A 21,632-nucleotide genomic window follows, 5' to 3' on the forward strand; every position below is an offset into this window, starting at 1 on the left:
GACTGTGCAGCGGGAACCCTGAGCTGGTGACGTTGCCACTTCCCAAGTCCTGGTCACAGCCCTGCTGAGTCGCATGAACAGATCTCCAGTAGAAGGATGCCAGCAGATTCTGGCAGGGCCCATAGCTCTCTGGCCTCAAGGGATGCTCAAGCTGTCCCCTTTTGACTCAGACAGAGAGGGCCGGCACCATCTTCCTCTGGGGAAAAAACATCCCAAGCACAGTTGTAGTCAGATCCTCAGCAAGTGCAAATGTGTGTGCTCCATGCACGTGGATCTCTCCCAGCCTGCTGGTGGTTTCTGTAGGGCACCTGCCCCCTGCTCATCCCTTGCACACATGATGCATCCCATCTGCTCCCATGGGGAAGGCCACTCTCTGTCCCTTCTGGCCCAGATCTCATTTCAGCAAATCTGACCTGAAGGAGTTTTTAGTCAACATTGGTCTTGCACTGACCAGTTGTCCTCTTTTCCATCCTTCACCCTTCACAAATTGATTTTTTTTTAACCTAAGGAAAGTGGGGACAGATGTAGAAAATAAAGCTTCTGAGAAAGAGCAGATAAGAATGCTCACCCTGACATAAAGCATCCAGTCTTGCAGGCAAAGCAGCTGGGATATTCTAGGGTCATGTTTCTTGTTGAAAAGACAGTGTTACTTGCTACTGAGGATCATGTCCATCCTCCCTGTCCTCTCCCTGCTCTGTATGCCACCTCTGTGGCATATCCATGCCCACTGTCCCCTTCCAACACACTGAATCTTATGATAAAGATAATTTTGCTCTGGCAATGTTGGCTCCAGCCAAGGTGGTGAGTGGAGTAAGGTTAGATTAAACCACCTCTGATTATGTGGCTCCTGAGCATAGGCAGTGACTGCACCTGCAGCTTCCTGCCTCCAGAGAGTTGAATTTTGTACCCTCCAGACCCTCTGCACCCCCAGCCTGTCCCATCCCATCCCACCCCATCCCATCCCATCCCATCCCATCCCATCCCATCCCATCCCATCCCATCCCATCCCATCCCATCCCATCCCATCCCATCCCATCCAGTGACTGTGTGGGCTTGCTGCAGCACAGTGACAGGCCTCTCGTTGTGTTTGGGATCCTGACCAGCGCATCAGGCAGCTGAGTATCCACCTGGCTGGGTCTCATGGGACAATGCCACAGTGCCACCACTCTAATCAGCCTGAATTTCCTGGCTTTTCTATGTCTAGTCTCACAACTCAAGTGCAGATACCTGTCACGTACGAAGAACAGCAGCTGCAAGGGTGAAGGGATGCTTTAGATGAGGTGCAATCAGAAGTAGCTGGCTGGGATAAGCAGAGAAGAGCAGCATTGCCCAACCCTGATGTGTTGGTTTTGCACGGCCTGGTTTTTGATAGTGGGGGACCACAGAGGTGGCTTCTGTGAGAAGGGCCTGGAAACTTCCATCATGTCCAGCAAAGCCAATCCCTAATGGCTCTGAGGATGGACATGCCACTGGCCAAGGCTGGGCCAACTAGAGAGGTTGGTAATGCCTCTGTGATTACAGATTTAATAAGAAAATCAAAACAAAGTGGGGCATGCAGTGTTAATTCCAGCCAGAGAAGAAGGGAGGTGAGAACCTGTGAGGGAAGCAGCATGCAGACACCAGGGTCAGTGGAGAAGGGGGGGCAGGAGCTGCTCCAGGCACTGGAGCTGAGATTCCCCTGCAGGCTGTGGTGCAGGCTGTGGTGAAGCAGCTGTGCCCCTGCAGCCCATGGGGATTCACAGGGATGCAGAGATCACACACAGCCCATGGAGGTGCCCATGATGGAGCAGGTGGATGCCTGGAGGGGGCTGTGATCCTTTGGGAGACCCGTGGAGAGAGGGGCCCTGTCCCCAGGCTGGAGCAGCTTGTCCTTGGAGGGCTGCACCCCGTGGAAGAGTGACCAGTGTTGCAGCAGTTTTGGGAGCACTGTCTGTCTGTGGGAGGGACTCACATTGCAGCAGTTTTGGGGGGACTTCCACTTGTGAGACTGGAGCCATGCTGGAGAAGTTCATAGAGAACTATCTTCCATGGGAAGGGACCCCACAGTCTCACAGGGGATGGGCTCCTCTCCCTGTGCAGCAGAAGACCTCAGGTGATGAACTGACCAAAACCCCTGTGCCCTGTCTCCCTCACTGTCAGTGGGAAGGAGGGAAGAGTTGTGGATAAAGAAAGGTTTTTTTAAGGGCTTATTTTACTTCTCTTTTCTTCCTGATTTTGTTAGTAATAAATTCATTTTGTACCTCTAAGGCAAGCCTCTTTTGCCCTTGGAGTGTTTTCTGCCGTCCTTATTTCAACTCATGAAGCCTTCATGAAATTTTTCTCTCCTCTGGCTGCAGCAGGGAAGGGTGAGTGAGTGATTTCTGTGGCTGCCTGGCGTTGGGCCGGTGTCAAACCACAGCACCTGACTACAGTAAAAAGGGATTGTAAAGCAGCCTCCGATCCTGCCACCTGAAGCTGATGAGTAGAAAGCTTCAGGGGACAGCTTATCTTATGTGTGAGAGTGCCTAAGTGATCCCTTAGGGTGTACAGTCCAGCTGCTCCCAGCAGGAACAAAACAGTGCTTTTCCCAGTGTTCCTGAGATAAGGCTGTGCCCTCCTCTATAAAGGCAGCCACGAGCAGAGCGAGGTGCATGAGCAGGTCCTGCCTGAACTGACCATGTCTGGGAGAGAGCTGCTGCTGCTGCTGCTGGCGGCAGCAATGGCGACTCTGGTCGCTGCCGGAGGTAAATCTGCTCTGCTGCTGGAGGCTGGCTCATGGGCCGTGGGGTGGGAATGACAGATGGATAATGGGACAGAGGGGAATGCATGATAGGGCAGAAAGACCCAGAAATTCTGGTTTGGAGAGGAGGTGAGGTTAGGGCAAACAAACAGTGGCAGCATGGTGAGGAAGAGGGATTGGAGCGAATACGCCGTGCCTTCCTTTTTAGCAGTTTGTGTCAAGGGTTACAGGCTGGTTCATCAAATGTATTGCACTTGGGAGTGATCTGGGAGAGTCCACAGCTGCTGCAGTTCCTGCCTCCATGCAAACTGGCAAGGCTCTGCAAGAACAGTATGTGCTCAGCATATTTACGAGGGAAGCACCTGTTTATAGGCACTGGGAAGCCATTGCTACCTATGTGCAGGTAGTGCTGGTGCTGGAGCTGCCTGTGTGTGAGCCTTCATGCTCCCAGGACATTTGTGAACTGCACAGGTGGGCTGTGAACTGTTGCTACTGCTCTGTTTGCCCACCAAAAAGGAACCCACCAAATGCTGCTCTCCCTAGAGGCGGCAGTTGTCCAGCTGTGCAATATCACCAAGCCTCATCCTTCTGAGGATACCCCATGCCACATGCTGCATTGTATGGTTTCCCATTTCCTGAGCTGTGTTGGATGCTCCTTGGAGGTTCTGACCCAGAAACTGGGAGAGAGGGCTGTTGGGAGAGGGTTTAGGGGGTGGGAACAGCCATTCACAGCTTTGTCCCAGCCAGCTCAGCTGTGGATGGAGGCAGTGCACTGTGCTGCTGTCAGGGGGGTGGGAGTGGCATGCAGCAGCAAAGTGATTCCCCCTCATGAAACCCACAGAGCTGATTCAGTCCTGAATGGGCTCTGCACAACACTGCCTTCCCTTTGATTGGGATGTGATCCTCTGTCAATCTCTTGTGCTTCTGCCATCAGGCATGGGTAAATGCCACGCTCATGGGTCTCTGCTCTCTTTCAGGGGCAGAGCTGAATGAAGGGGCTGGCCTGAGAAGGGTAAGAGGCTTCTGGTTTTCTTTGTTCATGGCTTGAGCTGGGCATGCTTGATGTGCCTGGGAGAAAGACTGTTCCCAGAGATCATCCCCAGCTTCATGGCAACTGGTGTTCCAGCACCAAACCCACACCAAAGCCCAGGCCAAGGGTCCCACTGAGGGATTCAGCAGCCACTGCTCCTCTGTGGGCACGCACTACTCTGACAGAGGGAACCAGTTTGCCAGTGGCACTTGGTCCTGCCTGAGTGTTCTGGGGGGAAGAAATGGGTTGTGCTGGCACTGAAATGTGTGCTGTGTTTTCTCCTTTCCAGCCGGTGTGTGAAGACCTGGGTCACCTGCAGGCCTGCCCCCTCCTGTACTTGCCCGTCTGTGGGACCGATGGTAATACCTATGCCAATGAATGCCAGCTCTGCGTGGAAAAAATGTAAGCTCATGCCCTTGGCAGGGACCTCCTGGGTCTAATTTTGGCTGCCTGAAACTAGGTGCTTGTGAAGTACAGCCATTCAGGCTCCCCAGAGCCTGGGAAAAGCCATGGCAGGCTGCACTTGCGTGGCAAATAACAAACTGTGTGCTGGGCTGCAGGAGGGGAGGGTTGGCCAGCTCGTCAAGCGAAGCTGCAAGGAAGAGCAGAGGAGCTGTACCCAGCCAGGCTGAGGAAGGGGATGGCTGGGGGGATCCAGCAGCAGCCTACAGTCGCAGATGGGATGGACCCTCAATTGTCTTGGTGCAGGCAGTAAAACAGGAGACAACAGCCACAAACAGCAGCCCCAAGAGGGTGAAAATTTGACACAGGCACCAGGTCCAATTGGTGGTGCACTACAGGGGTGTGAGGGGGGGTCTCCATTCTTGGGGATGGTGGTTGGTGCTCAGATAGAGCCATGGTCACAACAACCTCGTGCTAGGGACAGCCCTGCTGTGAGCAGGTCAAGCTGCAGATGCAGCACCAGTACCACAGGCCCTGGGAGGGCACATTCATGAGCCAGGATGTTGCAGTCACCTCAGCTCTTTAGACAGGAAAATGAGTAGGTCAATTTTGTAATAGTCAGCTCCATTCCATTTGATGGAATGCAGCCAAAATATGACTCATGGAATGGTGTTTTATTTTGATCTCTTACTCTTTTTTCCTATATTACTCTAGGAAAACCAGGCAAGACATCCAGATTTTGAAAGACGGGCAGTGTCAAGATACCTGAGCTTTCTGATAACTTTTCTGAGCCTAAAAACAGGTGATTAATTGATCCTGTGTGCTCTGTGTGAATTGCACACTTAAGCTAGCTATGGTGAATAATAAAATCGCATGCACAATCTTATTTCAACAGCACTTTTTTTATGCATGGCTGGAGGAAAACAGCATAAGCCAGTTCCCACCAAGAGCTACCAAAAGTGCACAGTCAAAACAATAATTTCAAATCCACATCACAAATTGGGATGCTCTGCACAGAGTATTATCTCACCCACACTCCTGCAAGAAAGGCCATGGGGGAGTAGCAAGAAATGCAGCTGTCCTGATGAAGAAGATGCTGAACAAGCACAGTGTTTTCTCTGTAAGAGTCAATTTAGTGAAGGGAAAATAAAGTTTCTCTGGCATGGGAGAAGATGACTCCAGGGCTCCCTAGTAAACTGTTTCACTGGTTCCAGAGCTGATGTAAATTGAAAATAGTAACATCTGCACTTCTCATATTAGATGTTATTCTGCTTTTTATCTAAGGCCTTTCATAGAGCATTCAGCTCAGATAATGCATGGAAGCATGGAAAGAGACTGAGCAGAGATGGTGAACACCAGGGATCCCAGACGTCTGCTCCAGCACTTGAGAAAAACCCCAAACTGAAGAATTTTCAGTTGCAGGTGGCTCCTGGTGTCAGAGCTATCATCTTTGAGATTGTGGCAGGGCTCAGTCCCACCAAGGTAATAGGGTCAGTGTGAATCAGCAGGCCTTGGGGCCTCCTCTGCTCTTTCATCTCCCACTTCTAGAACATGGGCACACACAACACCTGCAACAAGGCCATAAAACTTGAGCAGGCAAGGGCCCCCTTTGCTCACAGTGGCAGAGATCAGAGGGCTGATGCAGGGCTTGCCTCCTGAGGTCATTTCAGTCCCACACAAGATGTTGTGTTTGTACAGAATTACCAGCTGAGATTTTTGACCAGCTTTGAAGAGTGCTTCAGGGTGAGTTGAAACCTTCCAAGGACAGGTTGGTGCTCACCCACAGGAGGTCTTGTTGCTCTGACTTGCTGCTATACTAGTATCCCATACAGTTCTCATTTGCAGGCATCTAATAGGAGTCTGAGGTCTACCCTGTGGTAAAGTGAGCTCCCCAAAGTCAGTGGCCATCCTTGGAGTCTGGGAGATGTGCCAGTGTCTGCTATGACTATTGTGCTTGGTCAGCTGGAATTCACCCTCTCACCCAGTTCTGCACCTTGCTGGAGCCACCAGGTGGGACACCCAAAGCACCACAACGCACAACAAAGCCATTGCTGATGGATTTAATGCTGCAGCTGGAAATAGTATTGAGGAGCATAAACCAGCTGTGCTCAGTCAGATGGATGGTATCCACTATTTTCTGTCCCAGAGGCAGCTGCTGTCATCAAAATCTTTATTCTCCTTAGAAAGTTCTCTCCCAGGCTGAAAAGTTCTAGCCTCACTAATTGTTCAGGGTTGTCCAGAGCTTTGATTTTCCCTGTTTTCCTTTCCTGAATCCTTTCTATTTCTGCAGAGGAGGGGACATGTGTCCATGGCTGGTGTTATTACCTGTTCATTTGTCCCAAGGCTCTGCAAGGCTGTTTGTCCCCTTCCAGTCCCCAAAAAACATGGAAGAGGTGGTCTGGCTGTGTATTCCTCTCTGTGTTGCCAATTCTTCTCTGCAGATCTTGCTGTCTGTCCCCTCTGCACCCTAGGGAAAGGCTTTGGTAGGGCCAAAACACATCCACAGTGAGCAGCACAAATCTATCGCTCACTTCTGTCCTGAGGTTTTCTGCTCCTGCTGCTGCCAACTCAGCCACAGGCAGGATTTATTTGGGCAGCTCTATGCCAGTTTTCTGCCAGGGCTGAAGGAAGGTTATGCCCAGCTTAGCATAACTGGGGCTCATTCTCCCCTGGGGTGGGTAAGTGTTCACCAGGGTCTCAGCTCCGTGCCGTGGCTTGAGCTGCACCCGCAGAGTGGCTGCAGCCCAAGAGCATGTGTGCTGTGTATGCCCTGAGAGCCACGACTATTTATGTGCAGAGGCTAGGAAAAAACAACATAGACCATCCAGAAGCTCTTCTGAAGAGGGAAACCACATGCCTCCAGCACAAAGTGGAGTGTTTATTCAGAAATTGCAGAACTAAAGTACAGACTAATAGGCCAGACCTGCAAGGTCAGAACATGGGCAGCCACAGGATGGGGTCAGTGTTGACTCTACACACAGCAAATTCAGAGGTACTTGTCCTCCCCAGGGGCTTGTGGATTTGGCTGTTTATTTCACATGGCTCAAAAGCAAGTGGCAGACCAAGGGAAAGGTGAAGGCAGTGATTGAACACTGCCACAGACCTCAGGACCTGTGCAAAACCAGCCTGGTGCAGAGAGCCTGACTCTAAAGCCCAACAGATCTTTCCCTGCCAAGGCCAGGTGAGACTCAGGAGGCAGCTGGTGGGCAGCAAGATGCCAGCAATGGCCTGAGCTGTGCCAGAGAGTGTGCATATGAATTTGCACTTTTGCATACGCTTTTCCCATTCAATTTATCTGTCTGTTTCTCATCTTCTCATGTTTCAGTCAAGGCAGGGAAAGAAAGGGATTATCTTCTTTCACAGGCACCATAGTTTGTCACACAGAGCAATGAGTAGCACACAGTGCTCCCAGAGCAGTGTGTTGCAAACAGGCAAGTTTCCTCAAGTCAGGGAGTGAAGGACAAGCCTGCTTCTCTGTCATTGTCCTGTGAGACAAAACTGGAAGAAGTGCCCTGACACCCTGTAAGAGTGGCAGCAGCACAGCTCCCCCAGCTGCCCATGTTGGTCAGGGCTGCATCCATGACTGCAGGGAGAGCTATGTAGGTCTCTGGACAGTCCTTTGCAGTAGCCTTGCCAGATAGGGGGAACAGGTACCCTTGAGGCTCACAAAGACCTTTGACTTACACATAGATCCAAAGCCTGGTGTGGTGTCTACAGTGAAAGAAGTCCAGCCAAAGGCAGGATCCAGCCTTAGGAGTCCCTTGGACAAAACTTTCCCAGGACATTTGTGTGCTGAAAGCTGTGTGGTGGCATGGTGAGATGTACCCAGGGTTGGTGATGTTCCCCTACTGAGCAGCTCCAATGGCATTTGAGGAGTCTGTGACACTGGAGATGCTCAGGTTGCTGAACACTCAGCTGATGTCTTCCAGGGAGGGCCTCAGGAACTGAGGAGGCTGGACACATCAGTGAAAATGGCCCAGGGCTAGCTGAACTGAAATGTGGAGAGAAAGGGGAGGGAAGCAGCACTTGGCACACTGTAAAGCATCTACTGCATCATGTAGCCAAGACTGGCCACAAAATGCAACCCACTTGCACAAATATCTCTGCAGCAAAGGGAGTGCAGCTTTGGCCACAGCTCAGCCCCTCTACTTCAGAGCACAAACAACTTGAAAGTAGGTGATGGAGCCTGTAACTTCCTCATTGCTAACCATTACCAAAGTTTTCTGTGAGATATGGAAATTGCTCCCTTGGCATTTAAAGCAATTTACACTCGAGGGACAAGTGTCTTCTAGAGATTTCCCTCCTGAGAGATGCAAGTGCCAGCTCTGTAAGATTTTGAAGTCCATCTATTCCATTAAACACCTCTGAAGAACCTTGGGGCACAGTGACTCTTTCTTTCACAAATGCTCCCTTCAAAAAATGGAGAGACAAAATGGAGGAACAGTCACCAGGACTGGCTCGGCAGTGCCTTATGGCAAAGTTTTGCTGAGTCAAGAGTCACTTATCAGCCCTCACCAGGCTTTGGGGTGACTACGTAGATGGTTGGTGTGAGAAGCTGAGTTAGCCACAGCCTGAGCATGCGCCCAGCTCCTGTGGAGCACTGAAACACACAGGGATTTCCACCCTTCTTTCCATGCTTCACACCACCTGCAGGCAGCCCAGAATATAGAGTCATAGAATCATTTAAGACCATGGAATTTGACCATTAACTGCCATGTCCTGCAGGAAACCATGTCCCTGAGCACCATACCTACACATCTTTTAAATACCTCCAGGAACAGTGACTCCACCACTGCCCTGGGCAGCCTGGCATCCAACCTAAACCTACCCCAGAGCAATTTGAGGTAATTTCCTCTCATCCTATTGCTTGTTACGTGGGAGAAGAGATGGACTCCAGCAATCTACAATCTCCTATCAGGAAGCTGTAGAGAACAATAAAGTGTCTCCTCAGGTTCCTTTTCTTCAAGCTCAACAGCCTCACTCCCTCAGTCACTCCTCAGAGGACTTGTTTTCTAGACTCTTTGCCAGCTTCTTTGCTCTTCTTTGAACATGCTCCGAGCACTTCAGTTTCTCCACCTGGGATGGGGCAGCCCTGGATGTGTGTATAGACTGGGGAATGAGAGGCTAGAGAGCAGCTCTGCGGAAAAGGACCGGGTCAGTGGCAAGTTGAACGTGAGCCAGCAGTGCCCTGGCAGCCAGAAGGGGTGTGCACCTGTGCTGGGGTGCATCAGGCACAGCATCACAGCCAGGCAAGGGAGGGGATTGTCCTGCTCTGCTCTGCTCTGGGGCAGCCTCACCTCCAGTGCTGGGGCAGTTCTGGGTGCAGTTTTGGGTATAAGAAAGACATTGAGCTCTTAGAAAGTTTCAAAGGAGGGCAACAAACATGGTGAAAGGCCTTGAAGTGAAGCCATATGAGGAGCGGCTGAGGTCACTTAGTCTGTTCAGCCTGGAGGAGACTGAGGGGAGACCTCACTGCAGTTACACCTTCCATGTGAGGGGAAGAGGAGCAGCAGACACTGACCTCTTCACTCTTGTGGCCAGGATCTGATGGAATTGCCTGAAGCTGAGTCAGGGGAAGTTTAGGCTGGATAGCAGGAAAAGGTTCTTCACCCAGAGGGTGTTTGGGCACTGAAACGGGCACCCCAAGGCAGTGGTCACAGCACCAAGTGTGTCAGAGTTCAAGAAGCATTTGGACAATGCTCTCAGGCACATGGTGTGATTTTGTGGTGTTCTGAGCAGGAACAAGAGTTGTACTCAATGATCCTGCTGTGTCCTTTCCAGCTTAGCACATTGTGTGGTTCTGTAATAATGTCTTTTTTGTAATGAGGGACACAAAAACAGAAACAGTGCTCAAGGCCTGATATGTTTGCCCCTCCAAAAGCAATGCCTTTGCACAGTGAAGTATCCTGCCACTGTACAGTTCCCAGATGTCTGCATGACCAGGGTGTCTCTAGTGCTTTGCATCTTCAGACAGTGCTGGAACATGGACACCCTCACCAGCTTGGCACACCTTGTCCTCATTTGTGACTGAGCTACAAGAAACTATTCTGTGAATGACTTGGTAGCCTCACATCTCTTTATGCCATCCATGCTCCTGGCCCACCCTCCCATATCAGAGCCTTCCCATATCTCCTCTGCTGCCACCACCCTGTTGCTCCTTTTGGGGCTGTTAGACCTACCCCACCTCTCTGGAGGTACTGTGTAATCTGCAGTGGACACAGGGCACGAGCCCTAGAGTAAAGTGGTAACTCAGGGGATAAGCAGAATGGCAGCAGAGATGGCCACGGACCTCCAAGGTTAGATCTCAAGAAATCTATATGCATGAAGTTTCAAGCTCTGGAGCTTCCAGGGACCTAGAGAGAGATCCTGTTGAGAGTACAGGGTGTACACTAAAAATAAAAAAGGCTGGCAAAGATTGGAGGCAGCCAGACCTGCTCATCCCTGAGGAGCTGCTTTACTCAGGGCAAGTCCTCAGGCTGCTTGAGGAGGTAGGATCATCCCTGCCTTGTAAGGTAGCTGGGTCGCAGAGGACCTGGGGGTAGACACGCTATCGAGTCCTTTACCAACCTTTGAACCACTTCTGAATTCATGGTGGGCAGGGAGGGAAAGGGTTAGGGGCACTAGCACCTAACCAGTGTGTAAGTGGTTGAGTGTCTCATGGAAAAAAGTGCTGATAGCAGCTGAGTGCACTAGAAACTGGCTAAAGAGGCACCTCTGCTCCATCAGAGCTGTTACACACAATATAAGCTTGAGCTTTTCTGTGCTATCCTGGCATAAGAAACTATGAAGGCAGTTTTCAGGAGAGGCCAAGACACCCCCCTCATCTCACATGCACTGATCTAGGGGCCTGGCCATTCCCGCAGAGCAAAGAACAGGTTCTCAGCATTGAAGCCATTGTACCAGGCAGCAGCTTCTCCTTTGCAGGGATGCTGGCCCTGCAGATGACCTTGCAGGAGCCTGCAGGCCAGGCGGGGCTGGGGCTGCAAGGGGCTACCAGCAGCTAAGAACAGCCACTTAAGGAAATCATCCTGTGGGGGCAAGGGAACAGCTGGGTCTTCCCACTGGTTTTACTGGGACTGCCCATTGCCATTCTTGCTTCATCAGTGAAGTGCTTTGTTCATAGTCCTGATCCACCAGGGACTGGACCAAACAATCATTAGGAAGTCCTCAACATGCACAGCCAGGCTGGCATGGATTTATTATTCTGTCTGGACCCCAGCAAGCTGGTGCAGCTCTTGGGCAGGTAACATGACTGTGACAGTCTCCATCCTTAGGGGTTTCCAAAGAATATGGCAACACAGCCATCCTGACCTTGTGAAGCTGCCAGTCCTGCTGTGGGGGGAGCTGGAGGATGTGCCTTCCTACCAGCACTGCAAGCATCCTATGCAAACACCTTCAGACAGCATGTATCCCATTTCTCAAGGGGTCCTTAAGGACTAACAACAGATCCCCGCATCTCACTCTGGAAAGCAGCACTGAGGCAGTGCCACATCCTGCCCTGCCATGTCCACTACAAAGGAGAGCTTTTGAGTCACAGTTCAGCAGCAGCAAACTTCCTATCTGACATGGAATAATTTGCAGTATAAAAGCACTAACATATTTTGCAGTCCACACAGTAGATCCTGGACAGAGACTCACACACCTTTCCACTCTGATAAGGAGAATATTATTACCCTCCTAGTGGCCTGGCCAGATAAGAGGTTTGGGGCGGGCAGTCTGCATTTTTTTCAAGCTCTCATTATGCTGCACCAGTATCTCCAGATGCTGTTTCCAGGGAACTAAGCTGCTTTCTAATTAAAACTGCAAAGAACAATGGAGAGTTTAGGCAAAGACCACGCTTCTTCGGACTCTTCCCTGCCACCCTCTGCAGCCTGTGAGGAGTATGCTGTGCCGGGTAAGATGACAACATTCCTAACTTGAGTTTTTGGAGAGAGGAGAGCATGATTTTTGTTACCAAGTTTTTCTCAGAAAGGAACTAATAATTATTAGTCTATGCTTGGGGGTAGAGGATGCACATTTAACTGTGAATGCGTGTCTTTTTACCTGTTATGTTCCAGATCCCAAAGCACATATAAAGGCTTTTCAACTAAAGTCCTTCAGAGAGCATCAGTAGATTGTCTCTTTGCAGACTGGCAGTACTGCCTCATTGTTTTTATAGCTTGATTTTCTTTTCTATTTTCATTTAATTTCTGCTTCTTAGTGCCCTCTAGTAAACATTTTTTCATCAGGATGCATATGTTTTACTGTGGTCTCCCCTGCTTAGTGCTGGCAGGTGACAGCTTTGGAGCTGTTGTGGGAGTGCTTTCTTGGACCAGTTAGAAGTGAATTAGGGATGTTTTCTTAGAATGGACTGGGAAGGAGATGGAATGCAAGCAGCTAAAATTGCTTTTACAGCTCACAAGACATTTTGAAAGGAAAATAAAATTACCTTGGCTACAGATGGGATGTGCAAGGGATTATGTACTTCAGTAGCTGAACCGAGGCCCTGTGCAGATCCTGCTACTGCAACTTGTAACCTCATCTTCCCAGGGAGTTTACTGCCTTTTTCTAAGTGGATGGCAGAGTCACCTGCTGGCTGAGCCCTACTGTCTCTGTTACTGCCTCGTATCAGGGAACAACCTCCCACTTGTCTTGGAGTTATTCTCAGCTTCCCTGGACAGTGTTCTGGGCAGTCAGATGTAATTTTAAAGCTGACTCTGCTTTGGTGAGGACATTGAAGCATAGACCAACATAAATACTCGTGTCTTGTGTAAATTTACACGTGTCTTGTGTAAAAACCTACTTTGGGCAGAGACTGGCTCCTGCTGTCAGTTTTGCATTGTCCTGTCCTGGACTACAGGACAGGACAATGCAATGCCAGTTTTACTGGCATTTAATAAATACTTGGCATTTAATAAAAGACCTGTATTCCCAGCTCAGCCTCATAAGTCTTTCTCACCTTGACAATTTTACCATCTGATCAAGAGAATGACAAAATGACAATTTTTCACTGATTTCACTACTTTAGTGTGAGCCAAGGCTTTTTGTTAAAGGAGCTGGATCCAATTACATCTGGAAGGAGGAGGTCATAGTCTTGCTTTTCCACTTGTGTGGGTTTTGTTGAAACTATGATAATAATTTCTTTTGTGATCTCTTCAGTGTACCTTTGGGAAGAATTCCCTCTCTCTCAAGGCCTCAGGGCAGTAGTGTTGCTCCCTGTGTCTCCTGGAATTGGGTAGCATGCTGCTTGATTGGAGACAAGTTTTTACTACCACAGCTTAGAGTCTACACTAGAAATCATCAGGGATTGCTGTCTTTTAGGACAAAAAGACATGGAGAAGTGAATTTCAGACCATTTTTTAGGCTGGTCTTTGCCTCAGGAAGCCGTTTGGAGCCCTTTGCAACCAGTGAAATGGACACTGCTTACCTTGGCCAAGGAAGGTGTGGTGATCTGGGATCTGGGGAGTGCTCCTCTCTGCTACTGGCTGTATGCAACCTGCATATCCTGCCCAAATAATAAAGCCAGCATTGGAGCTTTCTCAAATCAGTTAGTCTTTCTTAGGCCCTGCCATGGTCTTCCTCACAGCTGCAGACCAGCTTGGGGCTGTTTGTGTGGTGTTTGGGACCAGTTTTCTCAACCCCAGCAGGGTATACTAGCCCTGTCTTGGTCTCTGGTTGCATCACCATCTCCCCACGAGGTCTCAGCCCAATGCATGGGAGCATCTGTGTGGGTAAGGCTGTGCCCTCTGGCTCATCCTTGCCCCCACAGAGCTGCTCCTGTTTTGACGGATTGTCTGTTCTGTGGGTCAAGGCTTTCTTTTAGGTTTTTAGATAAACATCTTAATTTCTGTGGTGGCCAGTTCCAGCTGTCTGGGAAAACGTGTAACAATGGAGAAAACATGAAGAATTATCTTGCAGTCTGTACTGATGCCTGATCAAAGGCACCACGCCCCAGGTCCCTTCAGTATGGGAGTAGGTTGGACATGGGTCACCTCAAGAAATTGTACCTGGAAATCTACAGTAATTGTCAGGCTAGGAGCCTGGGAGTTATGGGTGAGGTGTCATCAAATCCTCCCCACTGAGGCTGTGCTGGAAGTACAGTGCTCAAGGAGTTTCATATTAAGATGCCTTTGGGACAAAAAAAAAGCCATGGCCTCTTGCCTCAGTGCTCTAGTGCCAGGCAGGGAGGGATTAGAACGTCAGGTTGGCACTCGCTTTATCCTCGTAGATGTCATCATAACCCGTCGCTTGAGAGACCGGGAGTTGCTCAGGAAAAGAAAAGCAGAAGCCCTGGAGAAAGATTCAGCTCAGTGGGTTATGAGGTAAATCTTGCTTTTTCTGTCATAGTGCTTTTGTGGTGCACTTAATCTGAGCCCAGACACGGCCCAGTCTCTCGATCTTTACCCAAGGACAGAGCCATCAGTCCTCAGTGAGGAAAGGTGACATGCAGCCAGTAGCCGCTCAAGGTCTGCACAGGCACTGGGGGGAGAGATGGGTGAGGGATAGCAAGCAAACCTCAATCATAATGTGAGGCTGAGGAAGAATTTGTTGCCCAAGCTCCTGCCCACTGGTGCAGCTGCAGAAGGCTGCTGTGCAGGGCTCGGGAGGTGGGCTGAAGAATTGCAGCTTCTGCAGGATGAGCTGGGTCACAATCACAACAGGGGACCCAGCAAACTGCCTTAGGCAGAAGGGAAAGTCCTTTGTTCTATTCATCCCTGTGAAATCCCCTGGCAGAGACTATAAGAACGAACAGCAAAGGAGAGCCAGAAGAGCCAAAAGAGGACGGGGCTGTCAGACAGTGGTCAAGGCTGTCCTGGAGTCAGAGCCAGCAGTGGAGCCCCAGCCCGACCCAGAGGAGAAGGGTGAGCCAGTGCCCTCGGAGCCAGAGCCCTCGGAGCCAGCGCTGCCTGAAGCAGGCTTTCAACAGCAGCCACCCATGCTGCCCATCCAGAACATGGTCGGTGGGCTGCCAGCGGTGGCAGTGGAAGGGGAGCTGGCAGACAGGAGCTCGGACCCTGCTGGTGAGTTGCCGCAGAGCTGCTGGCCCCGTGCTGGCCTGGGGGCAGTGCAGCGCTGCCGCCTGAGGACTGTCAGCCAAGGGTGCCCGCCTTACCAACAACAACCCTGCCTCATCTCCAGGGCATGGGTCCTACCCCACAAAACTGGGGTAGCTGAGAACGGGTGGGGGGATGGTGGGACTGCAGGGACAGACAGCTCTCTTCGAGTCCAGGGGAGTGATGACAAGCTAGTCAGTCATTGGGATGGGGTTGTGCACCTGGTTCTTTCTAACTCCTTGTCCTAAGAACACTTCTGTGGCTCTGCCAAGAGCCATATTAGCACAGAGGGATATATTTCTGTGAAGATCTCTTCTCTGTGGAGAGAAGATGAGGGTTTTTGTGGTCAGAGCTGGTTGGGGGAGCCAAAGTCAAGACATGCTCTGTCTATCCAGTTTCAGGGATGACACTGGGAGGGTGGGAGAGCAAAGTGGGCACTGGGAAAAAGAGTGGGAGCCTGCAGGCAACTACATCTTTGAAACCTGCCAGGACTGAGTCATGGAGGGCACTAAGCTGGTCAGAATGGCAGGCTGGTGTCTGGGCTCAGAAAATGCATTTACAGCTACTGCAGCAGGATTTGCTCCCAGATCTGTCGTGGGAAGAGTAGAGAACATTCACTTTAGCAGTCATTGGGTCAAGAATGCAAGTTGCTTCAAAAGCAGGAAAACTAAGGTTCTGCTTCAGAGGAGGTGACAATACTCTGACCCTCAACTATGGTATTTCCAGCAGTGTCTCTGCAGGGGGGAAGAAAAGGCCTGTTGATGCAAGGCATGTGGTGCCATCACGCCATGGAAAGCAGCTATTCTGCATCCTGGGCTCTGGGGTGGGTGTCCAGCCTCCAGCCCTGAGGTCTTGAAATGGGCAACCATCAGGGTTGTGGTTATTGCCTCTGGCTTTAAACCCACCAGTGCCTTACCTTCTCCAACTCCCCTCCACAACAGGGAGCGCCCTTGGAAAGCAGGCAGTCCACCTAATGCCTTCTCTGGGCAATTGCAGGAGACTGGCCAGGGAGGCTTTAACATGGGACAGGGAGGTAACAGGGGAGCCCCCCAGTATGAAATGATCTGTCCCTTACATGCCTTGCAGGTGAAGAGGATGTGTTGAAACCAGCAGAAGCAGATATACTAGAAGAGTTCAATACTCCTCTGGAAAACGACCACCAGGATAACGAATACATTCCGCATATTCTGTATTAACTTTCTGATTGTTTGGGGATATTTTTTATTTTTACTCTCACCTCACAAACTTGATAAGTATGGCACAGTGATTTTGAGCAGCTGTTTTCTTGGGAACCATAAAGCCCATACTCTCCTTGTCACTCTGCTTTCTATGCTTCTTCCAGGCTAGAGAGGTAGCCCCTAGGGAGTTGCCTGTGGCTTATGAGCCTCCTGCTCTCTCTGCAAACAGGCTGTTTTGCTTGGGCCCATGGAAGGCTTCACAGTGCTCTGCCACACTACACTTCAGTCGTACAGTCCAGCATCCACCTGTGTTTCTGAAAGTAATTTCTTATTTGCATGAATGTGAGTGACATTGCAAAGCTAACACTCACTGTGATTTTAGCTGGCTGGAGAAGCCCAGCTTGGGCTTTTTACTGCACCCCACAAACCCCACCACCTTTTGTGCTATTATTTTTAGTCTGAAAGTTTTTCTCATAGCCTGTTTTCATCTGCAATAAACATCTTGCTTTTCTAAAGCTGGATATATTTTTTGGTTTTAATTTCTGGGCAGCTTCACTCTCCCTTGTAAGACAAACAAAAGAGGTTGAAAACAGCTGAGTGCATTGGGCTGGAACGTGGCTGAATTATACACTTTTGTCAGGAAAATGCCATCTGGGACAAAGACAGGAGACACTCTGCACAGTCATTGTCTCCCTGACTCCCCAGTTTCACGCAGGATTTCTCCTGAAGCCAGGAGGTAATGGGGTGCCCTGGGTATCTGCCCTTGTTTTGGGTCTTGCGATCCTTGTTCCTGTGCACAGCAAGGGAAGAGGCTCTCTTACATTCCTATAATATCCTGACACAAGGGATCCTTCTCCTCTTGAGGAGGAGGGGAGGTCATATTGCCATTGTCTGACTTCCCAAGGGCCTGTCTCCCAGAGCACAAGGCTGGCCAGACCCTGCAGGCACCCCTGATTTGGGGGATTCTCTTATGGCTCTGGACACGTTGCTGCTGCTGTCCCAGAGCCCTCGAGGCTCTGTGTCACAGCTTGTGTAAGAGTCTCCAGTGACACGATGGACACCCTTGACGTCCCATCCCTGCTTTGGTGTCAGGGACATCACATGAGGAGCAAGTGCTTGCCAGTTCTTCCACAGCCTCCCTGTGCTGAAGTTCTGACCCCCACAGTTACACTGCCGGAAGCTCTAAAGCACCTGGTGGGTGCAGAAGCAGAAAGCATTCAGCAGCACCATACCAAAGCAAATCCAGCTCCTTTCCCCCGTCCAGGGCAGCTCCTGGAGGGATGGGTTTCCCTTGTCAGATATCCTGACACTGTTTTGTTCTCCATAGGCATATCCGCTAACTCGAGGTTTTGCTCTCCCCTTGAGCCACTGATACCAGTGGCAGCTAAACAAGATCTCTCAGCTTCTGCCATGAACTACTCAAACCTCACCCACAACCCCAAATATCTAAGGTACAACAAGAGGGTTTGTGGAAGCCCTGCAGCATGGAAGGAACTTCTGTCTGTGAGGTTTGCTCTTAAACCAAGGCACTGGGGGAAGGCAGCTGAGGCCGCACTGGCCTGAAGTGGAGCCAGAGGCTGGAGGTCATATTGTGGAGGAGCAACATCACAACACTTGTGCTGGGGCCCTCCTGCAAGTGTGGTGCCCACACCGTGCTGCAGAAAGGCTGGGCAGTGGCTGCTGCCAGGCAGGCCAGGAGACCCTTCCAGCTGCTGGAGCCCCACATGTGCCATGGCAGAGACCCTGTGGCCCTTCCCTGCTCTCCAGTGCCCTTCCCTGCTCTCTAACCCTCTGCAGTGCTGACAGGGAGCAGGAATCAGCCATGCTGCCCACTCCACATCTGCAGACATTTAGATTTTCCTGGCTTCCAAAGCCCTTTAGATTTTGAGGAGAAGAAACTTCTAGGGGGTTTCAGACTCATCTTACAGCTTACATCAATCAAGGAGGGCACAGCACAACCACATTCCACCTTCTCCATTGTGAAGTGGAGCTGTAGGAGGTGGTGAAGGCCTGGCAGAGTGAGGTGTCCATGAACATGGGACAACATTCACTCTTGAAACACACGTGGGCAGCAGTGCTTACCCTTGCACTGGGAGGGCTGGGAGAGCTCCCTGAGAGAAGAGATGCGCAGGAACCAGAGCAAGCACCTCTGTTCATCCCTTTGGAGATGTCTTTGGTGGCTAGGAAGTCCTGGAGTCATTCCAGGTACTGCTCTCTCTTAGAGCTGCCCTTACTTTGTCTTCTTTGGCAGACAGTAAAAAAGGTGTGCCTATGCAAACAAGAAAAATCTTATCACAAACTGAACAAGAGAAAGATAAAGCCCTCCTTATCAACACTTTCACTGGCCATGCGTTGGTTCTTTCTCTGTTGAGAGGACAGATAACAGAGCTCTTGCTTATACAGATGGGGTTCAGGCATGAGGCTGGACTCGAGGTGGTCCATGTGTACCCCTGAGGTAGGCTCTGCTGCCTGAATGGAGCTGGGGACAGGCTGGCAAGGACAGCTGTATCTGGGACAGGGAGGCTGCTGTTTTGCAGGTGCAACAAGTCACCTTCTTCCTCTCTTCCCTCCTTCCTGAGTCCAAGACAGATGTCTTTACCCAGGGCCTTGGCAGAGAGTCCAGTAAAGTAAATTTTCATGCTCTGGGTGAAAACTGGATGACAGCTATGGTCTGGGTCTGACATGAAGGGGAAATCAGGAAGGGGGGAGGGCAGAGACCTTTAACTGACTGCAGCCTCCTTACTGGCAAAGAGAATGATATGGGTGCAGGGAAATAGCCTCTGAACTATGGGGCCAGTCCAGGGAGCCAGGTAAGTGCCTGACACAGTGATCCTTGCTGTGCTGTAAACTGGCAGGGCTGCCTGAGGCTCCTCCAGGATGCTCTGACCTGTTCCTTGTGGCACACCGATGAAGGTGTGTTGTGGTACACGGTGGACACGAGCACTGTAGTTTCTCCTCGCTAGTTAGATTCAGCAGGACATTGGTTAAAGTCAACTGGGCTGCACTGAACACGCTCCTGTGAGCTTTTCTCAGGGCTGCAGGTCCTGACCCCCCTCCTGCAGAGCACGGGAGGCCATCCTGAGTGCTGACAGCCATGACACAAGTGCTAAGGAGAGGAAACCTAACATCATATCCTGGAGAACCAGACTCTCCTCTGTACATGCTGATTACCTTTCAGTATCCTTTCAGGAAATATGCTTCCAGCTCTGTGGGATAAGGGAAGTTTAGTTTGTGCATCCTGGCTTTCCACTGCTCAAATTACTCTTCATATATGGAGCCCCCCACATTTGCTGAAAGTCGGGGGTGATCTGTGGCAGACTTGCTCATGGGTGATGTTTTGAACCAGAAAGATCTTCCTGTCCTTAGGAGAAGTGAAGTTGTAGCTAAGCCTCAGCAGAAAGAAGTTGGCAAGCAACTTAGAGCCAGAAGCCGCCACAAGTCAGTGAAAGCCATTCCACCCCATAAGTGCCTGGTCTTACATGATAAGAAAAATTTGCTAATTAATTCCCTAATATTGACTTTAAACAGTAAATCCTGGAGACAGCAAATACCCACTCCCTCTCTGGCCACCACTTCCTGCTCAGGGCTTGTTAGCTCCGCTCCTTCCCATCCTGTGTTCACTATTTAAATAAATACTTTTATAATGCTGCCAGGGCCGCCACAGACTGGAGCTGTGCGTCCAGCCAGGCTCATCAGTGCTCCACCACCTGGCCTGACTCTCCTGGTCTGCCAGGAAATCATGTAACTGTACAAAAAGCTAAGTGAGGAGAGACACCTGGAGATCCTGAATCCAGCCCCTACTCAGAGCATGGCTAAGTCTGACCAGACTGCTTTGGGTTTTCTCTAGTCAAGTGCTGACCTTCTCCAAGACGTGAGATGATCCCCCTCTTGTTCTCATTCCAGGGCTGCCCCACTTTCAAGGAAAGAATGGCTTTCCTTTATGTCCCACCAGGCTTTCTCTCAGCACAGCTTTAGCTCCGTGCCTCTTTCTCTGTCTTAGTACCCTTCAGAGAAGATCCCAGTTCCATCTTCTCTGTAACCCTCTTTCAGACCGCAAGTTAGACCCCATGCTCACCTGCTCTCCCTGAGAACAATGCTGATTCCTTCAGCCTATCTCCTGTGTCCTGCTCCCTTCCTTGATGTCCTCAGCTGAGCTCCAGCAAAAGAATGACTTTCTTGCACTGGATCCAGTATTCCTGCTGTGGGCTCACATAAGGCAGGGGGAATGGCCACTTGTCCAAGCCTGAAATTCAGTGTATCCAGAGAGACTTGGCGTGCAGAGCATAAGCTGTGACTGTCTCCCTCAGACAGCCTGAGGTTTTCACTGACAGGACACAAAAAACATGAAGAAACCAGGATATAGCTTGCGTGGAAAACAGTGTGATCTGTGCTTTGCAGCCCTTATAATGATGCTTTTATCAACTCTCTCCGCTACGGGCCTCTCCCTGGGAGCTCACGAAAGCGCTAAAATGGAGCTTGGGGGCAGTATTAACCACATGCCCGCGGGCACGGCCGCTTGCTCAGGCTCGGACGGCGGGCTGAAGGGGCAGCTCTCGCGTGTGCCTCTGGGGCTGGGCCCGGCCCGGCCGATCCGCGCTGCCCGCGATCCGCGCTGCCAGCGGCGCCCGCCCCGCTCCGAGCGCCCGGCGCGGCCGGCAGTGCGCTCTAGCGGGGCGCGGCCGGCAGTGCGCTCTAGCGGCAGCACCGAAAGGACGCAGCTGGCGTCCGAAAGGACCTCAAAGGGCATCCCTTCTCCCCCCGGATTGCTCACAGACCCATCCAGCCTGGCTTGGAGCACGTCCAGGGATGGAGCATCCACAGCTTCTCTGCGCAGCCTGTGCCTGTGCCTCACCACCTTCACAGGAATTTCTTCCAAATACCTGATCTAAATCCACTTAGATCAGGTATTTTCTTCACTTTAGTCATTGTCCTTTGTCCCAACACATGGCTCTTGTCAAAAGTTCCTCTCCAGTTTTCCTGTAGGCCTCCTTTAGATAGTGGAAAGTGCTATGAGGTCTCCCCGAGGTCTTCCTGGATTCAAGTTCAGTTCCTGTTGTGGCAGAGAGGTACTATATCTTATATCCACTTAAGTGGGAAGGCATGAAACCATTTTCCCTGGTTGCTGCAAGAGAACTTTTCTCTTGCCTTTTCTCCAGAAGGGAATGGTGGAGAAAACCTCCATGGAAACAAAATGCAAAAGAAATTACCCAAGAAGGAAAACTTTTTTTTTTAAACAAATGTTTCCTGCATAAAGGTCGAAACTCTGAATC

The 21,632-nt window shown here is 50.7% G+C and overlaps 2 protein-coding genes across 2 annotated transcripts; both read left to right on the top strand.

Annotated features, from left to right (window-relative positions):
* The first annotated feature begins 2,656 nt into the window (after positions 1-2,656).
* On the top strand, positions 2,657-4,920 carry SPINK4 (serine peptidase inhibitor Kazal type 4). The gene is made up of 4 exons (XM_058824297.1): positions 2,657-2,723; positions 3,697-3,731; positions 4,039-4,151; positions 4,866-4,920. Exons 1-4 carry the CDS (start codon positions 2,657-2,659, stop codon positions 4,918-4,920), a joined length of 270 nt encoding a protein of 89 aa, XP_058680280.1.
* Positions 4,921-11,823: 6,903 nt separating this feature from the next.
* HEMGN (hemogen) lies at positions 11,824-16,877 on the top strand. Its single transcript, XM_058824124.1, has 4 exons — positions 11,824-12,045; positions 14,359-14,452; positions 14,865-15,151; positions 16,271-16,877. The coding sequence occupies exons 1-4, from the start codon at positions 11,964-11,966 to the stop codon at positions 16,378-16,380; spliced, it is 573 nt and encodes a 190-aa protein (XP_058680107.1). The 5' UTR covers positions 11,824-11,963; the 3' UTR covers positions 16,381-16,877.
* The last annotated feature ends 4,755 nt before the right edge of the window (positions 16,878-21,632 follow it).

Source organism: Ammospiza caudacuta, chromosome Z (genome assembly GCF_027887145.1).
Source record: "Ammospiza caudacuta isolate bAmmCau1 chromosome Z, bAmmCau1.pri, whole genome shotgun sequence".
NCBI lineage: Eukaryota > Metazoa > Chordata > Aves > Passeriformes > Passerellidae > Ammospiza > Ammospiza caudacuta.